General features: G+C 26.8%; 1 protein-coding gene across 1 annotated transcript in view; it reads right to left on the bottom strand.

Moving 5' to 3' along the window:
* Nucleotides 1-24,049, bottom strand: part of LOC129962115 (tyrosine-protein kinase transmembrane receptor Ror2-like) — a 224,446-nt gene extending 200,397 nt beyond the window's left edge. The window contains exon 1 of the mRNA XM_056075848.1: nucleotides 23,419-24,049. Coding sequence (XP_055931823.1) covers nucleotides 23,419-23,536 — 118 coding nt within the window. The 5' untranslated portion in view covers nucleotides 23,537-24,049. The remainder of the gene's footprint in view (nucleotides 1-23,418) is intronic.
* Between the last annotated feature and the right edge of the window lie 683 nt (nucleotides 24,050-24,732).

The raw sequence follows: 24,732 nt of genomic DNA, 5'->3' as shown, positions 1-24,732 counted from the left end.
CAAAATGTGAGTTCGCCATTTCATTCATTATTTATATGTTATTTATCATAAGGTTACTGAAGCCTAATTGTTACTCTTGCTTCCCTTAATCATTTTCAACAATTCAATTTTCGGCAATACTTGCTTGTTGCAGCTTGAATATTGACAAGAATCCTCATGATGTATGGTATGACAATTTAAAGTGGTATTTGTTCCATGCATCTCTTATCATATTGACATGGTTCAAAACCATGATGTCTATTCCTGATAGATATTTAACTCTAAAAAGCACTGAAAATTGAGAAAAATAACTGAATGCTTCTGTTTTCCTTTGCTGATACATCGTAAATTATAGGTAATTTTTACTTAAAGTTTACTGAGTTTTAAATGATTCTTTATTTCATGTACATGGGCATAAATATTCCATTGTTCCATGAGCTGGAAATCATATATGATAAATATATGGCATTAAAAGTTTGTTTTTAATTTAAATATGTATAACATAGAAAAAGAGTTGAATAAAAGATAAGATTTCCTTACTCACAATTTTCTTCTGTTTGAAATACGTAGCATTCTTTATTTAAATATTTATCCTAAAAATCGGAAAGAAATAATTTAATGCTAAATTCCTAAAGCAAATTGAATATTCGGTATAAAAAGTGATAATCATTACACTTAGGAGGAAAACTTCAGTGCATAAACGAGACCGTCTCAAAAAATAAAATCATCATTTATTTTCAAAAGTGCTTTTTCTAATGTATTCAGACTATAAATTCTAAAACAGGAAAACATTTAAAGTATTTCACTCCTATATATTTCAGCTTCTATGTAACTAATGGCAAGTCAATTTCCATTTTCGTACTGTACGTTAACCTCCCTTTTAAAAAATAACAATGAACTAAAAAAAGACAAAAAAAATCCATTCTTTCCGTAAGTGCTTTAGTCAAAGATCGTTTTAGAGCGAACAAAAGGTTACCTGACAGTAAAAATCGCGAGACCTCCAATTTTTACCGGATATACCTCATTACACAAGATAACGAGGACTTCACGTTTGTTTTAATCCAATCCTGCTTGCGTTCCGTTTCCGTTTATTCTTTGTTTCTTATATATCTATCTAGTAAAAGACGAAATGACAAAGGATATAAAATAAAAGGAAACAAAAAATTTCGGGGTGCCTAGCGAGAACACAATAAATCTGTTCGCCTGGTTGTCATGGTAACACTTGTTCAATCCATTCTCTTCAGAACACAAGCGATTTTGCTCGAGTTCTGAGAACTTAAGTAAAATGGGACGAAAAATCCGAGGAATTTGCTGGATGGAATAGAGACAGGCTTTGTTCTGAGGTCTAGACATGTTTTGGGTCAGATTCCTTTCCCATTTGCTTTGTCTTATTTCTTTTCGAGGGTTAACAGGTTTATTTGAAAGTTAAGAAAAGAAGAAAAGAATGGGATCAAGTGATTTCTCTTTTAATTTTTGATGTTACTGTTAGTTTTATTTGAAGCAGCTTGGTAAATGTCAGTGTTGCTCTCTCGCTCTAGAAAATATTTCGTGTTTAGAATTGAATATTTTTGATGAAGGTGTTTCAATTTCGGAACAAATGATTCTGCCAATCTTCATGTTATTCACAAAAACGTTATCTTATTCAAATAAAATAATTATTCCGCGGCCCAGACTTGGTTTCGGGCCAGCTTTTTTTTTAATTTTCTATCTTTTCGCCGATATTATTGAAATCCTAAAGCTTAAGAAGTGAACTAAAGCCATTTTGCTTTAAATTTTTGGTTTAATTCAGCATTTTGTTGAATTATTTAAAATATTTTTTTCAGTTACGATCATTGAAGAAGCCATGAGTTATGCCAAAGATTCTCTTCTTCCTTTATATGTTTTGATTAATCAGTCAGATTCTAAGAGTTTCTAAACTAGCTAACGTGAAATTTTATTAGTTTTTTCACCACTAATCAATTGGTTCTAGCGAAGGATCCTTTTCTTGACATTTGAGAAGCAGTTCATAGACGTCAACGTAACATCATAAATTTCTTTCCGTAAGAACATGTGGAACCCACATGTCGAGGTTTGAGATTAAACTTAGACGTTTCAAATGATTATTAACTGTCAAATTTGAACTGTCGATAAATTTAATCTCTCAGTGATCTTAGTTTATTATTCGTCATTTTGCATCAATTAATGCTTTTATTGTGTCTTAATCGGCTTCGACTGATCTTTCAGAACGGTGTGCCGTTACAGCAACAAAATTGCCGGATCGAAATTTTGCAATCCAGTTTTGATACTGGCATTCTATCAATACATCTCCTCCATACGCATCGCATAATTTTTTCTTGCTTGGACAGAATTTTTATCTTTTCCTCACTAAAAAAGTAAAATATAACGAAAATATTGTTTTTCATTTTCTATTTTGAAAAGATATCAACCAAAAAGTACTGCGTAGACACAACCGAACTTTTTCATAAGCAAGCCTTGCTATACCAGCTGACAAAATATATAATGATTATTCGGCTTAAATATGAAAATCGAAGTGTAAAAATAGAATTAAGTCCTCCTTTGGGAAAAAACGAAATTATTTTACGAACAACTTCATAACCTGCTTTTATAAACTTTTCTAAAACGTTTCAGCACAATTTTACTTTTTCTATTAAGAAAAGTTCAATTTATTTGTTTATATACTATATAATATGTTTTTATTTTGAAATACAGTTCATTGTAAAATATATTACATTTAATTCGATTTATAGCCCTTTTTATATGAGTTTCGATGTTTGTTTTTCAGTTTTTCATGAAAAAATGGGTTTTAAATATTCCAATAAATTACAGTTTAATGTGAAATATCATTAAAAACTACAGAATCTCTAAAATTAATTTTATTCAATATATGATATGATAATGTTATTATTATTGCCATAACCATTTCAGAAGATTTCACGCACTAAAAGTAAAAATTGAAAAAAAAATCATTTTCGAGCCTAATAAAAACTATAAAACGTTATTTGAAAATGTTGCAGATACTTTATTTTGTTACTTTCCGGCACAGCTATAAATTCTGATATGTAAGTAAGATGTTAAGACTTCTTTCAACTGCCAATATCTTTGCTCCAGTCGTTAAATTAAAACGCCCCAATGCGCATTTCTGGAAAATAAAAATCCTAAAAAAATAGCAGAAAAGAGCATTTAGAGAAATGGAACATCTTTATCGAAGATGACTCGATGTCATGCTATTTATTTCATGGCCTTTCATGTTCGAATTGCTTTGATGGATGTAATGGACATGGCAGTAATAACTGCTGAGAGGAACGTGATGGAATTTACAATGAAATGGATGGCTAAAAGAAAAACCGTGGATATCTACTATGTTGAAATTTGCTATAACATTTTCCCAGCAAAATATAAAATTCTATCGTATTTAGCCATTTTTTTTACTTAATTTGAATAATTCATTTAAAAATTTGAAACTTAAATTATTAATTTTAATATGCATTTTTAAATTATTAATTTTAATATGTATTTTTAAATTATTAATTATTAACATGTATGCTTAAATTATTAATTTTAAAGTACTTGGGCTTTGGTGAATACCTATGTTTTTTACCTACCTGAGTGCGATAATATCTTCTTTGACATTACATTTAACCATTAAAATATAAGTGCTTGTAATCGCTTCATATAATTCAAGAAATGTTTTTTTTTTAATTTTAATTTTTTTATGAAATTTAAAGAAAATTAAAATGAGACAAATGGTTGCATCACAAATTAAAGAATATCCCATTGACACAAATCACATTATAACAATTCTGCAATAAAATAAAAATACCTTTTTATCAAAACATTTTTACGAAGTAAAATAATTATTTTGATTAAATTTTTAATGGTAGAACTATTAATATAAAGACCATTTTGGTGTTTCTGCATTTCCAGTTTAAATCAAATTTTAGTACCGCTATTATCATATATCTATCTTTTCTACAACTTTTATCAAAAAGCTTTGAAAAAAGATTTCCAGTCACTGATTATTGTCCTTTGGAACAATCAAGTGGAACATATAAATGGAAATAAAAACGTGTAAACAAATGGTTACACGATGCACTGTAGGGTTAAAAATGAAGTGAACTAGTTGGATGACAATTGAAAGTGAGGGGGGGGGTATATCAAAACTGTTGCCTTTTATAAAATTTTGAATGCATTTTTTTTTACAGTAATATGGTTTATCATGTTAAAGGTATTAAGAAATATTTTTTGAAAAAATCCCTAATATGGTTCATGAATCAATAGAAGTGCAATTAATATTTTTATTTTGTTCGGTATTTTGATAAATTTTGATTTCATCTTCTACAGATGCATAGTAAATGAAACAAACTTAGAATGTTCAATAAATATGTTTTTTTTTAAATTTACTGATTAGTAACTGCTTAAAGAAATTATACGATATTAATGGAAAAAGTAGAAAAATATTTAAGTTATTATGAAAGAGTCATTAGTACAAAAGTGTTTCATATGTTTCTATTATAATGATTGAATAATTTAAATAGCATCACTGATTTTATATTAATATTTTAATGATGATACAGACTACATAGCAAAGGAAATCAAAATTTCTAGGCAAAAAGGCTTCATAATTTTTTTCAAATTAGAATTCACACTAACTTCATACAGTGAATCTAAAATTGGTAAAAAAAGAATCAAAAGTAGAGATATTTAAAAATTACAAAAGAAAAAAAAAGAAAGAAAGAAAAGAAATTTTTTTAACTAAGCGCTGGAATCATCAGATTAGTAATGTTTTTTTAGCATTACATGGAATGAAACACTTGTCACGTTCATTACTTTACCGTTTGATGCTTTAACGTAAAATGTTCCCTTTTTTTGGAACCAATGCCATTTATAATTTGAATCGGAAATTCTTTTATTAAACTTTGAGAAACTTTTACTGTTGAGAAAAAAAAATGACAACTATTTCTCGAAATATAGAGAGACAGGTTCATATTACCGCATTGAAAAGAGGCAGTCGACTCCCCATGACCGACTGGTCATAGAACTGGTCTTATAATCAAGAGATCATAAGTTCGAATCTCGTTAGAGATAATACACGGTTTGTGTAAATATTTAATTCATTGATTTTAGGTTTTCCTTTATTTCATGTTTCAGCAGATTTTGGACCTTTCTTTAGTTTACCAGGTAAGTTTCTGGACTTTTCTTACTATCTTCAGAAAAGTATTCTGGAACTTTCCCTGTTAGTATAAAAGCAGAAGATATGTCAGTCACTATGTTCAGAGTTGAGTTAATAAATTGGTTTATCTCTACTTCTTGTGTGTGTCAATGAGTTCCATACTAAAGTACCTACGTGACTGTATTTTCTCTTAGGGAAAAAAGGCAAATATACCAATTGCAAAATTCCCATATCAGAATTCTCAATGAAGAAGTTAATTTCCTTTATAAATCCAACATTAAACCTTTATAAATCCACTTATCCATCCTTTATAACACCTTTATCAATCCACTTAAATTGTGAAAAGATCGATGCTACTTCCAGAAACTTGTTTTTACACAAGTTCTCTGAAATTGATCGTTATGGTGTTAAATGTTAAAGGTGCTTCCTTTTCTTATTAGGTTCAAAAAAAAACCTTGGAATTTTATTAACACTTAAATTTTAGATCTTTGCTCGTTTTTAAATCTTTTACTAAAAGTTTCAAAAATATTGAATTGTTTTGTAGGTATAAAAAGAAAAATTAATGTATAGCATACGAAAGAATCTGTAAATTATTTCATGCGATATCAATAAATTTCATTTAATAAGAAAGATACCAATTTAATAAAAAGACAATTCAACTCACTATATTTCGTTGGATAAACTAAAAACGCTTATTTACGCAGGTTTACTGGCATAAGGGTAGCGCGTCTTCTCCGTGATCTAGATTCGGACATGGTTGTTCATCTTCTGTGTTTTGTCTGTGAGGTGTGTGAATTTCCCCCCCCCTCCCCCCTGTAAAAAGGGGTTATGCAAGCGAATGTGATGTATGAAATAGCTTAGTAGTACTCTTGGCTCTGGTTGGCGTTACTGACAAAACAGGAAACTCTCACTCGGCTTAAATCGCTGACAGTTAATTGTCGGCGAGCTTGTAAAGTGCCATAAGTCACAACACATAATTAATTGCGAAATCAACTAAGACATTAGGGAATTCTATTTTAATGAACTGTTTTCAATTTAATATAATAAAAATAGCAGCTTTAAAAAAAAGATGTTGTGATATTTCACATTTCGTGCATTTTTTTTTATCTTTGATTTTAACACTGATGCGGGAGCATGACGTATTTTATCTTGAATTTTCTTTATGAACTAATGACTCATATAAAGTAGAACAGAACTTTCACGAAAAAAGAGGTGATTTATAGCTTGTTAGCGTTTCAGCCCACAAAACTTGGTCCAAGATTCTTAAAGTGCTTTTTCATTCCCGTGAGTTTAAGTGGTATAGATTGCAAAAGACCATTAAGAGCATTCAGAGAGATCATTCGAACTTTTTTATCGTTACAAATCGATCATAGCTGATCTCTTTTCCGTTAATTTATGCTGTATATACTTTCTTTTCATTCTGAACTTTTATAAATGTGTGCTTTTACCACGATACTTTCTGTTGTTTCTAAGTTTGGCTTACAATGCTACGCAAAATATTCCATACATACTTCATAAATTACTCCCTTTTCTACAAAACGGAAAAGATATATTAACACATCACAAAAATATCTTTTATTAAATATTAACGGAATAGGGTAAACTATTTGTAGTTATCTTCTATTTAATATCAGAAATGGGAAATATTAGAATAATATTAATTTGTTAAAGAAGATTTTTTTGTAACTAATGATGCTAAATAATTGTAAAATACAAAATTTCAAAATGCGTTTATATAGGCATTATATTGCCAAAGTCTGCAACTAACAGTTGCAAAATAATTCTTGGCTGTTTCCTATAGATTTCCTCATATATGGGAATATTGTTTAAGGAAGTCTATTTACTTCTCATGGTTTTTTTAAAGAAAAAGTAAGATTTGTAATACAATTTTTATTGAAATTTATTAATTGGTTTAAAAATATTAATTTGTTCCGAAATAATTCTTGCTCTTCAATTGAAGTATTATTTTCATATCATTGATAGACAGGGTTTGGCACACTTTTTTTCAAAAGAAAAAACTATTTATATCATTGATATCTTTGGATTATAGATGAATTTTGGAATTGAATGGTTTTCATATGAAAGAAGCTGCTTTAGAGATTCATCAAGAATAAGCCTCAAGGTAATTATGAGGCACTACAGCGTTAAAGATCTCTCAATTTCTGTTGAAATTTCTTACGAGAAATGATAATCTAGTTCTATTTCAACAAAAAAGTATGATGTGTAATTTGGAAAATTTGGGAATGTTCAAATTTTTTTCTGTGACTTTAAGATGGAATCAGCATTCAGTAGAAGTACCCTTGTACTCTTTTCTTAATAGCATACATATATAGAATAATATTGAATGATATTAAGTAGTAATCGCAAAGTTGTATGATATTGTTGTATATCATATAACATGCAATATTGTATAATATTGTGTAACATGCTATGCTACTTGAAGTTACTTAAAGAAAAATAGAGCAAGTCAAGGGTAAAGCGGTAGAAAACTCACTGGTATATCCACGAAAAAAAAATGTAGTTAACAAAGATTTAATGGTTAATTGAATAAAAAGCCTACTACAGCTTTCTTGATTAAAAAGATTATGAAACTATAATAATTAAATAAACAAATTATAGAGAATTCTTTAAATATTGTTGTTCCAAATTCTCTAAAAATCTCTAAAGTTGGGAAATGTTTGTAGGATCTGACATGCGTATACTTTTATTTAATATTTAATTTACAAATAAAGTGAAGGAAATATGTAACTCATTAACTGAAGTAATGCACTTAATTTTGAAGGTTTTGTAATTTATCAAGGTTTTGTAATACAAAAATTTGATGAAATGGATTCAAGGAATGATATTGCAAAAGGAACTTAAAAGGTGTTTTTTTTTCAGGAAAATACAGAAGAGTATTTTCCTGAAAACTTAAGAAATTTTATTGAAAACCATGAAACCGTAAAGAATATAGAAAGATCAGTAAAGACACTAAAATCATGGGGTACATTGAGATAGTGAACTATCACTGCATGCTTCTTCTGTGTGACTAAAGCGAATAAAATATATTCTCCGGAAAAGAGTATTGAAGATAAGTTTAATAAATTCTTTTTTAATAATAAGCTTTAATAATAAGATTAGCTTTTTTAATAAATTCATTTTAACTGTTCTAAATGTGCTTACATTTTATAATTTGAGAGAAAAATCATCTAATTAATTTTTTTATCTTAAAATATTTTTTTCCAAAACAGGATTCTTGACTGCTAAATTCATTAACAAATAGAATAATGAGGATTATATACTTTAATGTAACTCAAGTTCTAACTGTTATAAATAATTTTTAAAAATCTTGTTGCAAGAATTTAATAATTTAAAAAAATATCAAGCAATGTTTCTTTTCCTTTCAAACTGATGTGATGGTAAAAAAATTGTTTAAGAGAGTCTAGGCAAATTAATTAATATGCTTTTTTGGGATGAAAATATTATTTTTCTTTAAGTAAATGTAAATCAACATCTTTTCTTAAGTAAAAATTAAAAATGATTAATAGAGGCTTAATAGTATTGAGCTGAATGAAATAAATATGAAATTGCTATTAAAAACGCAATTAAAACGTTCTTGATATATTACAATAAAACTTAAACTGTCAATTTTCAATTTGTATTGAATGTTTAATTGGAATAATCGTAATCATTATTTTTAAACTTATTTTAAATAACTATTAATTTTTAGATCACATTCTTTCGATGATCATTTTGATTACTGCTAAAATGTAAGTATTCAGAAATAGTTAATTAATTTGGGAAGAAAATCATTATTTCTTAATTTGAAAAAAGAGTTTAAAATATTGTTCAAAAAAGATAAATTGTTCAAAAAAGGTAGATTTTTCAAAAAAAGGTAAATTAAGACTTTGTTTCTTTAAAGCAATTCATATTTCATTCATACGTAGTCACATTTACAAATTATAAATAAAGTTATCATTTTTTCTAGAAAAAAATAACACTTTAAAATGCATAAATGTTGTAGTAAACTTCGCAGATGAAAATAATGGCACTGCAAGTAGAAAAGTTTCATTTCTATTTTACTTTACAAAAAAAAAGTAGTTTATTCGAAAGAATATAGATAAGATCCTCGGAAGAAACACTCAACAAAATTCTTGCTTAAGCTTTTCCAATTTATATGCGAAGTACTAAAGAAGTTTTCAGTTCAGGATGATATTACGAACTTATGATATTTAAATTCAGAAACCATGTTTGGAGCTCAGGAATTTCTCTCTTCTTCACACTATTTGCATTTTTTACACTGTGATATTTTTTTTATTTTACATCGTGGACTTTTATTAAATTCTTGGAATTCTCGTATTCCGACATTTTCTTAATATAAGGGAGCAATTACTTTCCCTCATCTACATATATTCACCCTTTTAAAAGCACGAAGCGACCATTTTTCCGGTGTCCGTACACACCCCGCAATTATGCGGGATAGGTAACCCCAATCCGCTTCCTGCGTTTTAAACGAAGATCCTGTAAAAGTTTTCTCCCCACCCCACACAAGAAAAGTTTTTGGGAAAGTAGTTTAACGAACGATTATCCAGCTCCCTTCGCCCTTGCACGTCTCTCCCAAGTACAATGAAGTGTAATTGGGAGCGTGATTAGCATTGGTGCTTAAAGAGTGAGGATAATAGAAAAAGATGAAAGAAATTTTTTTAAAAAATGTTTCATCAACCCACATAAAAAGGCGTGTTTGAAATGATTATTAATTTTGCTCTTAGAACAGTCCTTTAATAAGAGGAAAACACTTTTTATAAAAACTGTTCTTGAATTTGAATGAGTCTGGAGAATAGGTTTTCTTACATTTGTAGAAACATATTTTTTCTGGTTTAATGAGACTTTTGTTTGCTTTATGTAATGTTAAGTAAAACTGTTTAAATGTTTTGTAAAATAACCTGCATTCCACAACCAGTTAAGTACAAATGTTAAATTGGTATGTTTTAAACAAAATTAGTTTTCTTTCTCAATGACTTTATGCTCAGGTTATGAAACTGATCCTTATTGCTTTCATTTTTGAAATACTTTTAATATTTCAACATTTATTCATACAAAGAAAAAGTCTAAAAACAACATTATGTAACATATATGATCATAATTCTCTTAGTGTTAGTTTTTTTAATAATTAATCAAAATATAATACTACTTTATTAATATGTAATCGAAGGTTCCTTCATTTTTATGAATTAATTTTATTACAATGAAATACTCATTGCTCAACAATGAGCTGTTTGAAATTTAGAATTTTAAATTTTTTTATCGTTAATTTTATAAATACTTTTCCTTTAAAGACTTTAAAGGTACAAATTTTCAGACTGAAATGTAGTTAAATTAATGTCAATGCATTTCTCCTAAAACGGCGAATAAGTGTTTCAAATTTAGTTTGTTCCTTTATCAACGTTTTGGTATAATGATGATTCTTAGGTAAAGATGAATATATTAAGACATTTTAGAGTTGGAAAAAATATTCAGTATATGAAAAAACTTATATATTAATTATATTTTAGGATTATATACTGAATTATAAGTAATTTGTTACACAATCGTTGAAGTTAGCTCAGTTTGCTCTTGATTTACCAAATCACATGTAATCTGCCATACAATCCTTACAATTAGCTCTGTTTGTTCTTGATTTACTACTAAATTATATGTAATCTGCTACACAATCGTTGAAGTTAGCTCAGTTTGTTCTTGATTTACCGAATTACAAGTGATCTGCTACGCAGTTGTTACAATTAGCTCTGTTTGCTCTTGATTTACCAAATTACATGTAATCTGGTACACAATCGTTGAAGTTATCCCAGTTTGCTCTTGATTTACCTAATTACAAGTAATATGTTAAACAATCGTTGAAGTTATCTCAGTTTGCTCTTGTCAATCAAGCTCAACAGCCAATATAGCTAAGTTTAAATTAATTAGTATCCAAACTTCGACCAGGTCGAGGCCGAAGAGAAACATCTTTCAAAGTATTTATCATCTAGAACAGAAGTTCATAACTTGTTCTATTTGTACCTTTCGGAGTTTTCAATAGATCAGTTATGACTTTGCAAAAGTAAAGCTCTTAACACAAACGTATAGTGAAATTAAAGAAGTTTATTCTCTTTAGTTCCATGTGAAAAATAACAATTGTTAAAGTTCGAATTTCATGTTCTCTAAATTTAAATAATAAAAGAAGTAGATTAAGACATATTATTTGATTGATAACAATTATTTGTCATCAGTCCTTCTTATTATTTTGTAAGATTATGAAAGAATCATCCTCCTTCTCACAAAAGCTGTATATTCATTAGACGTCATTACATATTTTCAGTTATTCATTATGATCAGGGTTTTCCAGGAACATATCGAATGTTATCTTATAAAAACATTGTTTTGAGACCTACATGAATAATTGATTAATATGCGCGTGTGTTAGTTTTCATCATAAGTTAAAGTGAAATTATTTTCACTAAATTTGACATTGAAATTAAATTGTCAGGAAGAAAATGTGAAATAAAAATTAAATCCAGCGAATATTATTAATTGTAGATTTGTTTCTATTTATAAGTTAACTTAAGCCTTTAACTCTCAATGAAAACTTTTAAGCATGAAATTGAACGAAGTTTTTAATTGCTGATAACTGTAGAGAGATATGGGTAGAAAATAATATTTCTAAACAAGAGTTATAAAAAATATAAAAAAGTTTGGTATCCACTTATTTAGGAGATAAATAAAAAATCAAAATAAAATTTAATATTTGCGGAGTTTTTTTTTTAAATTTTAAATTAAAATGGGTAAGTATGCTGACACACAATGTATTGTAACATGTCATTGGTAAATATATATTATATACTTGAAGAAAAATAATGCTACAAAAACTTTTATAAAAAATCAGTATTCAACAATTATATATATATTTCATAATTAATGTATATTTATAATATATATTTCATAATTAATAATAAACAGGATAATAGCAAAAATTCATAGATTATAATATCTCATAGATTAATGAAACCCTTTTTTGTAACATCTCGATCATATAAACACATTGAATAGGACGCATTTATTGGGAGTGCATTTGCACAAATATAATAATAAATCCCCTAATCTTCATGTGCAAAAATAATTTAATACAAAATTAAAGTACGTCATCCACAAACAGAAGTTAAAAGGACATCCTAATGTAAATTATTGCAAAAAATGCTCAGGAAACTTTAAATTACTTCTTCATCGTACAAAGAAGTGACATCTGAAAAGAAAAATAATTATCCCTCCAGTGAAATAGGAAATAGTTCTTCCACTTCTTTTCAGCTGTATCAAGTACATATTCAAAGAGTGAAGTAATGGGCGTTGCACTGTCTGCTTTACTCATATTCAAATCACCTTAAAGTGAATCCCAAGTGATAATGATCGTTTGCTTCTGGCCATTGTGAAAATCCTCTTGAGACTGATTTATCGTTTGACGCTTACGCACTGGAAGTATGCTTTTAAACGTGTGGTATTAATATGTTAGTTATTTTTAGATAAATAATTAATAATAAATTTTAATATGGTCAGGATCTTAAAAGAAGGTAAATTTTTTTAACGAAAATATTCAAAAAATGAAATACTAATATTCTATAGAGTTTCTCGTCATTTTCAGAAATATGAAAACATGGAAATCATTTTAATGATATATATTTCCCCCTTGTATTGTATATAACACCTAGGTACTCTACAGAATGAAAAATGTTATTTATGCGAAAGATGAAAGTAAGACATTAAAAGCCAGACATTCTACAGAAATACAAAAGTTATATAGAGTAAATAGCAAAAGAAAGGCATGTGAAAATCTTTTATTCAACAAAAAAGAAAATTGTACATTAAACAAAGCAAACTACTTTGACAAAAATTACGAAAATTCTATTTTTCCGTTTATCATTTGACATTATTTAGAATGCATAAGAAACTGCGTTCCGTATTTCGTCTAAAAAAGTTTAACCATTCTATAGAATCCCTGATTTCAAACAATGGTGCTGTGTATTAATACTTATTAATGAGAATGAATTGTTTTTCGAATGCTTTTAATGTCTTTTAATTAAGCAAAGTTCATTGCAAAAAATAACTGATAATATTCCCGCATGTTTATTAAATAGCTTTCATATCAACTGTGTGTACTTAAGTGAAAACGTTTGAAGCAAAAGCAATTTATATTTAATTTTTATTCATAAGACTGATATTTATCAATAGTAAGGAATGTCTATTTTCAAATACGATATAAGGGGTATGGAGGAATAAATGGTAATTATCTTCATATTTATTTTGAAATGTCTTTATGCTGATTGGCATACAACATTTAATTTTTTTTAGTTATTTGCAAAAGTTTTAGACATGAATTATTTATCTTTTATAGTCCAACATTATAAATAATACACTGAAACGAATTTTTATCACTGTAATGCTGTGATAATGTTTAATAAACTTAACATTAACAAATATAAGTGAACAAGCATTTATTAATTGTTAGATTTGCTATTTGTAAATTGTATCACCAAATAATAAAGACACAGGAAAAACTTCTCATTTAAATTATCGGAATAAAATTATTAAGATTGGACTGTTTGCAATTCAAAAAATGGAATAATATTTAAAAAAAATCTCTATTAGAAAGTCTTTTTAAATTTCATTAACATCACTGCGTGAACATTTCCAAAAACTATTTGAGTTCCATTTAGCCAAATCTGTAGTGAATAAACTAAGCATCAGATAATTCAATGCAATTTGGAATTTAATCATAGGGCTGTTTATAATATCATTGTAATTATTTTCAATTAAAAAACGAATACACTGACTAATATTTGAAAACAATTAAATCGTTATATGTTCCATTCTCACCTAAATGTTTAAATGTTTAAAAATAACATTTAAACATTTGTTTATAAAAAAATCTAATAAATTGTATTTAGATTTTGATTAAACATATCCGTTTTATTTTGATTCACAAACGTTAATACTTATTCTTAACTTAAAGGTTGAAAATGTAATCTTTATTCCTTATTTTTTCCAAATAACGGATATCTGCTCTAAAACAAATATATTGCGATCAATATTTTTAATTACAAATTAAAATTTATTTTCATAATAAAATATTCCAAAGAAGCATTATTCTATAAAAAAACAATTTTCCATAAAAGTGAAATATTTTTAAATAAAAAAGGGAAATTCACTGAATAAGGAAAATGGATAATTTATATTTCAATAAGCTACAGAAATACTCTCGTCTCCATCGTTCATTATATCGATTCTGAGCCAGTTATGATAACGTAATTCTTGGAATACATAGATCAATAATAACGTAATTATATTTTGAACCTTATTTTCTTTCTCTTTGTTAATCAGTTTAAACGGAAAATATTTAAACATACCTTCTAGAAACAGTCAAATTAATAGGATTTTGATTTATCAAATAATGCAGCTTTTTGTCTTGTAAAAAAATCTTTATTTTTCGCGAAGAGGAGAACATTCAATAAATATATATATTTCTGATTAAAACATCATAAATTTATAAAGATTCATCTCTCTGAATACCTCATTTGCATTTTTCTTCTAGCTTAATGCATATGTTGGTTTAGACTCGTTTCTGTTTAAATATTGACTGTTTCTATTAATGTAAAGAAAAGACTTTTAGCAGATGATTTCAGGTAATTTGCTTAGTGTCTAAATTCGTATTCTAACATTTGAATAATAACTTATTTCACGTTTATTAAATAACATTCATTTTTTGGATTAGAAATCTTTCACTCTTCTATTGAATTAAGAAGTATTTAATATTTACGTAAGGAAATGTAAAGTTGCATGAATTGCTGAATGTTTAGTTATATAATCTCATTCAAAAATTTTATGTCAGAAAATGATGTCAAACAATATTCCTTTGAAGATCTGCTGAATGAAAAACTTCGAAAGCATTTTAAAAACTAAAGATTCTTACTTTCATAACAGTAAAGAGAAATATTTGAACCTAGATATTTTTTTTAATGGAAATACAAATTTTTGCAAGATCCAAACAGTTTAAATAAATAATTTTATTTATGAAAATTTGCATAAGGTAGGATTTAGAGTGTTGCATTAAAAGATTTAATGATAGCTGAATGTCTTAAACACTAAAAAAACTGCTTAAATAAACTAATGAGAGTGAAAAAAACGCCATTCTGAGACAAAATATACAAAGAAATATTGACATAAAATATTTGCTGACAGTAAATTCTTGCTGTTTTGGAAAATTAATGAATAGAAAAATTTTATACAGGTTAAAAATTGTAAAGCAATATTTTCCTGAAACATTTCTTTCATCACAAAATCATGTTTGCAAATAAAATTTTAAAGAAGTCGTGTTCTTTCACAGTTTGTTTAAAAAAATGAAACAGTTTATCCTTTAACAGAGAAGAATTTTTAAACAATAATGCATTCAGTTATATGTATAGACTATGTATCTTCTTTTAAAAGAAATAAGTTCCTGAAATATGCAAAAAACAAAAACAAATTTGAGTTGCAAGGTATGCATTTTCTCTTCCAAAATGTTTTGTAAAATAAATATTTATATTGTTAGAGAGAACAAATATACAAGTTAACCAGAGGAACAAGGTTTTTTTTTTCTTTCATTTATTTTCCATCCTACTTAACAGATAAATTTTTCTTTGAATTAATTATTGTTTTCCTGAAAATGTTTCGGAGCTCATGAATATCAGAGATTTTATTTTCAAACAATAAAAGATAGTTTTTTCGTTATGTATCAAAATTTTTCCAAATCAAAACATGCTCGAAATACGATTAAAAAGTTCTCTTTAAATATAAAACAGTTATGTTGCTTTTATTTCAGTAATAATTTTATAAAAACGTTAAACTCTTTGTTACTGATTAAGAATTACCGTTATCTAAATAATCCAAAATAAATTTTTAATATATAAGAAATGAAATCTACGATCGCAAATTTCAAGTTATTATGTGAGAACATTATTTTTTTAAGTCATTATTTTTATTAATTATTTTAAGTCATTAACCAGTTTAAACCGGTTTACGAGAGCTTCAAAACGTTTTTGTCAGCCAAGAAAAAATTGAAAATGAAAATTGACATTTATGCTTTAATCATTGCCTACGCGATATAGAGCTTCAAAACCCCCTAACAAAAACAACATCATGTTCTCACAAAAAGGAATGACACATTTGGTAGCTGAATAACAAGCGTTTCTGTAGTAATGCGATTTCCAAATGATAAACTATTTACAAATAAATATTTAAACATATTAATTTATATAGAATTTTTATGAAAACAATATTTGTGTAAACACAAACTGCTATTTTCTAATTTCTGAGATCATAAAACAGTTTCATAATGGATTAATCTTAGAACAGGAATCAAATCCTTCAATCTTTCCCTCTTATGAATGAATGAAGGGATATTTCCCCATTGGGGGAAATTGAAAATACTTTTATCAAAACTGTTATTAAACGCGAGTGAAATTTTTTGAAAATATTATAAAAATTAAATTATTTGATTTCTTCCGAAAAAAATTGCATGTCATGCAAATAACAGCTATGATATCATAGTTCTACGTCAACCTTTTAAAAAATGCATCTGCTGCCAAAGAAGCATACGTAATAATAAAGCAATACTGATAAAAGCAAGTCAACGTTTATAAAACGCATCTGTTTTATGAGAAGCATGCATAATAATAATACAATACTGGTAAAAACAGGTAAAAAAAATATATGCGATTATAAAATGATGATGAAAAGGGCCATTTATGCTTTATTCATTGCCTACACGATTTCTAGCTTCAATATTCATTGTCCACGTGATTTCGAGCTACAAAACCTCCTAACCAAAACAACATCATGTTCTCACATGATAAACATTATACTTTCTCCACTGAAGTCTTTGTTGATAAATCTGGAGATTTTTGGAATGAAAATATTTTCATATCGAACATACTATTGAAGGTAATATTCTAATATAAACAATCCTCTTATTATCTACCAGTTTTTTAAAAAATTAAGTGGATAATATTATTGATGCCAAAGTAATTTATAGAAAAATTACAAACTGTTACAAAGGTTTTCTGCAACCACCGCAAACTGATATTCTGGAAAGAAATGTTCTTAAATGTTAAAGGATGATTTAAAATCTCATACAACACTGTTAAGAGCATATAAAGGGTAAATAAATAAAATGATTTAAAATATTTATGATATTGCTATTCTATGGGAATTGCAATGTCATAGGTAAAATTATCTTTACTACATAATCAAAAACAAATTTTTATTTTTTTACTGAAATAATTCTAAGAATAGTTCAAGAATTATTATAATATTCTACAAAACTTTACGAAAATAACTGAAGAAATTCCGAAGAACAATTTACATTTTTCTAGTTTATATGAAAGAAAGTATGTTTGGATTAGCAATTTAGCATCATTAATTAAATGTAAAAAAGGAAATTTAAGAAAATAATCTTACTCTTAACACTAGTAAAGATTTAGTTATTCAGAAAAAAAACTACGTATTTATGAAATAATCTGAGAAATATCTGGAAAAAGGTAAAATTTGTAACATTTTTCAGCTGTTTTTTTAGTCAAAATTAGACTTCCACAAATTCTGATGCCTTATTTTTTTGTTTAAAGAAAATCTCTCCTCTATTGCTTTTAAGAATTCTTTTTCAGTGGTTTCCTCCGGGATTCAGCTTTAAAAACAGATCTTTAATATAAACATAGAGACTCTCCCTATAAAAGTATAAAGGTCAATAATTAACAAAAGAAAGAAAATGCCTAATTAATTTATATTATACTTAATTAGGCAACGAGCAAAATTTGAAATAAATGGATGTATATATTCTTCGTTTTATCACTAAAATAGCATCATCAGCTAGTATCTCAAGTGGTAACTAGTATGTGTTTGGCGTTATATTTTCCAACCAACACATAAATACTTAAAAAATGTAACCAAAATCTTATTTATAGTATAAATTGCAGTTGAAAGATGAGGAAAGAAGGCATTAGAAGGCATAATTATTATTCGATTAAAAAGTTACGATTCCTATGTTTGCAAAAGATCTGACATTATCTTTACGAATAATGAAAAATGAGTGTGTGCTGGTGCAATATTGCAAAAGACATGATTCACTCTATAGGAACCGAATTTGGCACAAGTATACTTTGGAGGGTAGGAATATGCTCCACAAATGGCTTAAAAAGTTCAATTAGAATTGCAATAAATTCTAAATTAAATGAGATTTTGACAATTTTATACAATATTTCAAAAATGTGTTACATAAAAAAAATCACGAATTTATTAATTTTAAAATTTAGTGTGTTTTTAATGGCATAACTTTAATTGCCATAAATTCTTTTTTTTTTCTGAATTTCGAAAAAAAAAATTTAAAGAATCTTTGGCATAACTTTTACCAGTATTGTCATTAATTTAATGACATGTAAAGGTTTTTCAATTTTTTTACAAATCTATAATCGTGCATTTTCATCTTTTGTTGAAAGCTTAAATTGTATAATTTTTAAGAGCACGGTATACCGTTGAAAGTATCGTGAAATAATGTTCTTTTACAACATCTTATGTAAAAGTATTGAAAGAACAATGTTTTAATACCCATCATAATTTGATACATAAACACATTTTAAGGATGGAATATTGAGCATTTCAAGCAATTCAGTAAATGCCGTGTAATTTTAAATAAATTAAATTGGGTACAAAAGTATTATTCTGCTTAGTATTATATTTAAAATACTTTTTTCTTTGTTTATCTTCAATTTTTTTTTTTTTTTTTTTTTTTTTTTTTATGAATTTGAAATACTGTTATACTTGATATGACTTCTTTTTTACATTTTTTTAGAATAGTTTTCATTGAGAAATATACAAATATAGATTCAAAACATTTTTAAGAATATCTAAATAATTTATTTACCCAGAAAACAGTAAAAAATAATTTATTTTGTTTATAAAAATGTAGTAAAGAAAAAACAGCATAAGTAACCTACAGTTTAGGCTTGTTGATGAAGTACGTCCAAAACCCGATCAGTATTAATAAAATTTAAAAAATAACATTGTCAAAAAAAAGTAATATAAAAATTATCATTAACAATTAAATTAAACTGTAAAATGAATTAAAACAATTCTTCCAAATGGCATTAATTTTGAAATATTTTACATTAATCATAGTCTTACAAGTTCGTTGATGATGATGACACAAAATCGATATTGATGGACAATAATCTAAAAATCATACCCATTAGAATTTTTCGAGTCACCTAAAGATAAATTTCAGCCTCCAAAATTTCACTAGTTTATCACCGAAAATTCTTCAGCAAGATTTCAGTATTCTGTCAAGAGACCCACATTAATTAAATGCTTTTACCCACTCAACGTAATGAGCTGCAATTAAAGCATGAAATTTTAACGAGCTTTGATGGAAAGTTCAATTACACCATTTTGACTCGAAAATGCTGCGAGGCATAAAAGATCATAAAAGATCGATTGAAGAGTCAGGACGCTTTAATCAGACGATTAACCTGCAGAAATAATTTGAATTCTCGCCAGACGCCATCTAGTTTATACTCGAAGTTTTGGCAATAAAAGTGCATCCAGAGTTTTAAGTGTGTAAACGAACAGGATATTTTATGAACAAATGAAAGGATTTAAAAGATTTGAGAGTGGACTACTTGTAGAATTTACGATTAAAACTTCCGAGGCAATCAAATTGTTTGGTATAAAATAAATAATTTAAATGCTTTGTTTTAATTAGTTAAGAGCATTCGAATTTTCATAGATTGTATCATCGCTTGAATGAATGATTTTTTTTTACTTATTAATTCCCATACTTAATCGGATTTAATTTTATAGATTGCCAAAAAATAATAAAAAATTAGTTATATTTATTACTTAATAATTTATTAGATATATATTATTATTAAAAAAATAATAATGAAAATAATCTAAATTCAGTTTTAAAGTAGTTGCTTGGCCAAGAATATCTGCACTGTTTGTTTATTTATTGTTGCACTTTAATTTTTTCCTGTTGACAATCCACAGAGGAATTCCTATTTCTTATCTGGCAGTGTTTCAATTCTCGATTCAGATCACATACAAATCAAAAATAAATCGTTTGGAATTTGGTATTATTCGTTAAAAATATTTTGCATGTCTTTTCATACTTTTTCTATAAATAAATTATTTTTTTCTTACTTATGTTAAATTAAATGATGTTTCAGCTTATTCCCAGCTTATTCAGCTTATTTTTTTATGTTCGCAGGTAGTATTTATGTTAGAAAAAAAAGGTATGTATTTTTGTACTTCTATGTATAATATTTGAAGTAATTTTTTGAATAAGCTATGAAGAAATATTTCTCGTTAATGATGAAAAATAGCATATATTCTGAAATTGAATGTTTATCATTTATCTGAGTTGGCCTAAGCTCTCGTTGTTAGTCGTAACTTTTCATTGAGATGCAATAATGAGAACATTATTCTATTTTCAGAGGTCTATTTTTAAAAAACTTCATACCCCTTATTCTGACAAATAACCCCAAATTAAAACCATATTATTTTAATTGTCTATTATATATCCTGCAAATTGTGCACATGATTTTTTTAATAGAGACAGTACCATGACATCATGATGTTATTAAATTTTAAATGCTGAGCTTATTATCTATTTTCTAAATTTCGTAGCACATTGTAACCATTCCTTTATATTCATCTTATAAGCTACACAGACATACATTGCTCTTACTTTAGATTTTAACAGAAAGGAAAAATAACGCAATAAAATATTTCCTGAAACTGGTTTGTGTGTGTGTGTCTGTTTCCAGAAATATTTTCAAAATTTTTCCCAAAAAAACCCCAATGTTTCGTTTAAATTTTAACTATTCAAAAATAAAATTTTCCTAATCTACACATCCCACACTTCAAAGCAATATGAATCAAAATTTGTAGCTTTATGTCAAATGTTCAAGCTTGAAGAGTGTCAGCATACACATTCACATACTCATGCATTCGTCTTGATTATTAATAGAGACACTTCGGAATATAAGTAAGGTGATGTTTCGTTAACATTTGCACATTCACTATCTTCAAGTTTGACATGAAACTAAACATGTAATTTCATTGTGTCTATACTTTTTATTTGTCACTATCTCCACCAACCAATAAGTACGTCTCGATTTCAAATATGCAAACAAACAACATATTTTATTAAATCAAGCAATTTCGGCTTTAGATGCTTGTGAAATCTAGAACGAATTTTTAATGATTCTGCTGGTACTAAATTTTATTCAGAATGTACTGACTGATGTGTCTAAAATTTTCTGATGCTTTTAACTGCTAGGTGAAAAAATAAATAATTTACATTTTTATACTTAATTGGTATGCAATAAAATATATTTATACAGGGTTTTCTTTATACAGCATTTAAAGTCAAATAAGTATAGGAAGATATATGAATAAAAATCGTTCACAAAATTGTACTGTGTTTATTATTATTATTTTTTAAATTTCAGATATTTTCTTGATTTTTTTTGTCGTATATAGTTGTACAAATCATATTGTTCCTTAAGTTTTACATTTTATGTTACCACAAAATATTTTTGGTTACTGTCATACATTTAAATGGTACGCAATATTAAATATATATATAAGCTATTGATAATAAATAATGACACATAATTAAGAAATTTATTAATAGTAATAATATTATTAACAAATTTCATTAATATTTCCCAAATGACTGTCGTGAATGGATTAATTATATGTATTTGCTCCTGCTTTCGTCGTGTACTCACAGAAAGCATGGAACTTTTCTTAAGAGACATGATAGTGGAAAGATTATTTTGTTAATTTTTATTATTGAAAAAGTGTTCAAGTAGTATAAATATTCATAACTCAAGATATTAAAGAATCTAGAAGATTTAATTTTACATTAAGTATAAATTATTTGTCATTATTTATTACAAATCAAATTTTAGAGAGTTATTTTTAAGGAAATGTTCAGATATTAACATTAATCATTTTTAAAAACCATAATTAATTATTTATTTCACTAAAAATAAGTATGGGCTTCAGTAGTAAACCATAAATTTTAACTTTTAATGAATGTAAGGAAAGTTTTTCAAAGAATGCTTTTGAACAGTTAATTAATTATTTATTTCATATAAAAGAGGGAAAAGATACATCAATAAACCTTAAGTTTTATTTTATCTTTCGCCGAATTTAAAGTAAGAATTTTCAAAGAATGTTTTTGGTATCAATAAACTCATCCTTAACATTTGAAGTTTCCGTTTCATCAGTATGTATCATCCCAATTTTGGTTCTCTCCATTATTCTTTCCGTAAGCATATATTATTTTAAATAAATTATATAAATAAAAAGATTTTACATTTCAAAAATTTTATTCCATACAGGAGTTTAAAATAATTTTCTTTAATGATTTCGTTTTTATTGAAATAAAAAAAATCATATTACAATGTTTCGATATACATATCAAATTACTTCTTTTTTTAAAAAAAAATCCTGTTAGTATATACTATTCGTGTAATTTCTTATTTAGTTAATGCTGTATTTAACTTAAAACAATGTAGGGTTCTGTATAATATTCGTGAATTAATAATTTTAATAGCTTATTAGAGATGTATAAATTAAATGTGTTAAATAATCTTACTTGAATGAAAGACTGTTCTGCTATGAATAACTTTTAAAAACGTTAAACTATATTTTATAAAATAAATCGTTTATAATATTTATAATTTAAATGTGAACATAGTATTTTTTTATTTATAAAATATTAAAAAAAATTCAAATTTCATTACGATTTAAAAAATAAATCACACATTTAAAAACTGCTATCATTTCAAAAGAGAAAACAAGAGCACAGACCATTAAATGCTATAACTCTATGACATATAATTATTTCTATTGGAATTTATCCATAGTTAAAATTGCATTTGTAATTCAAATATATTTCCTTTCGATATTTTATTTTCATGTAATAGATATTAAAAATTTTTCATTATTGTTGATTGTTCAGAAGCGTGTTATGTGGATATAAAAATAAGTCACTAAATGATTTTTCAAGTAATGATAAACTAAACTGACTTTTGAAAACAGTTGAACTGCTATTTGCATGATTTTGTAAATTAAAAAACTCTTTATGCACAACAAAAAAAATCATTCTAAAATACAATTTAATGTAAAATCTGTATAAAATTAAATATATAATGATTGCTTACCTTGTCCTCCTTCGGTAGCTAATAAACTCATCCATTGAATCACAAAACTGGCACAAAATATGCAAGTCTTAAGTATTGTTGTAGAAAAATACAAAGACTGCGAATCTGGTAGTTTCATTGTTACTTCAATGATAAAACTGTTCAGTTTCCATCATCTCTTGAAACAGTTCCCATTAACCGCATAAGAAATCATAAATTGATTCTTTTCCAGAATAAAAGTTTTCATCCTTTTCTTAAAAGAAGGTAGTTTAAAAATATGCCAGACAAAAGTAAGCTTTTAGAAAATTTTATCTTAAACGTAAAAGTTTCAGGTGTTCTATTTTTCAATCGTTGCCACTGTCATTCACTCGACTTTATCAAATTGTTATTTTTCCATCATATTTATCAAACAATCCAAGATTTTGATGATTTTTGGATAATTTTAATAGATTGTTCTATAAATTGATAAGAAATTCAACTTCTTCCCTCGATGTTTAAAGAGTAAATATTCTTCTTTTTCTATTAAACTATAATTCCTCTTTTTAGAACACATTAAAAAATACGATAAAGGCATACGATGCTTTTCTCTTTCAAGCAAGTTTGTTAATTTATAGTTAATACGAAGCAATAAAATACTTATTCAGTAAAAACAAAAAAAAATAAAATTTCGCTTCTTTTGAACTAAAACTAAACCGATTAAATAAGAAAATACTGCTCACAAATTATGAAATTTTGTAGGTTATACCTGAAAATAAATTCATATTTAACAAAAAAAAATAATTATATTTTTGGAAAACACAAATTCTACTAACCAAACAAAAGCTGAAATTTTACATGAGCTAATAAACAATAAATATTTTTCACAGTTGACTAACTCTGAGGAATATCACAACTTCTCTTCCGAATGCCTAGATTGGAATAACTGATACTAACGGTACTGTTACTATAACTTATTCAGCATAGTAAATTTCTATTTTAGCTCCTCATTAAATTTAGGGAAGGAAAAAAAACTTTTTTAAATCAAATTCATATTTGTCCAACTGATGATGAAGTAAACATAACTGACATTCGACATTCTGTCCAACATTTTCGTCAACCCCAATACGGCGTTAAGCACACCTTTCGACTGCTTGCGTCTCGAAAGTGAAGCAGCATTTAAGGGGCAACGTCGAAACACGAGGATTCTAAATCTCTGGGAATACTCTGGTGACAGAGATGCGCTTGCGCTTTATGCCTTAGTGACGTCACACGCGTCGTGAATGGATTGTTCCGCCGACTGGGCGGTTATCTTTGAAAATCAGAGATGCGTACTCTCCGAATCAGTGTTTTCGCATA

Source organism: Argiope bruennichi, chromosome 2 (assembly GCF_947563725.1).
Source record: "Argiope bruennichi chromosome 2, qqArgBrue1.1, whole genome shotgun sequence".
NCBI lineage: Eukaryota > Metazoa > Arthropoda > Arachnida > Araneae > Araneidae > Argiope > Argiope bruennichi.
The sequence above is the reverse complement of the archived record's forward strand: the minus strand, read 5'-3'. Positions and strand labels throughout refer to the sequence as shown.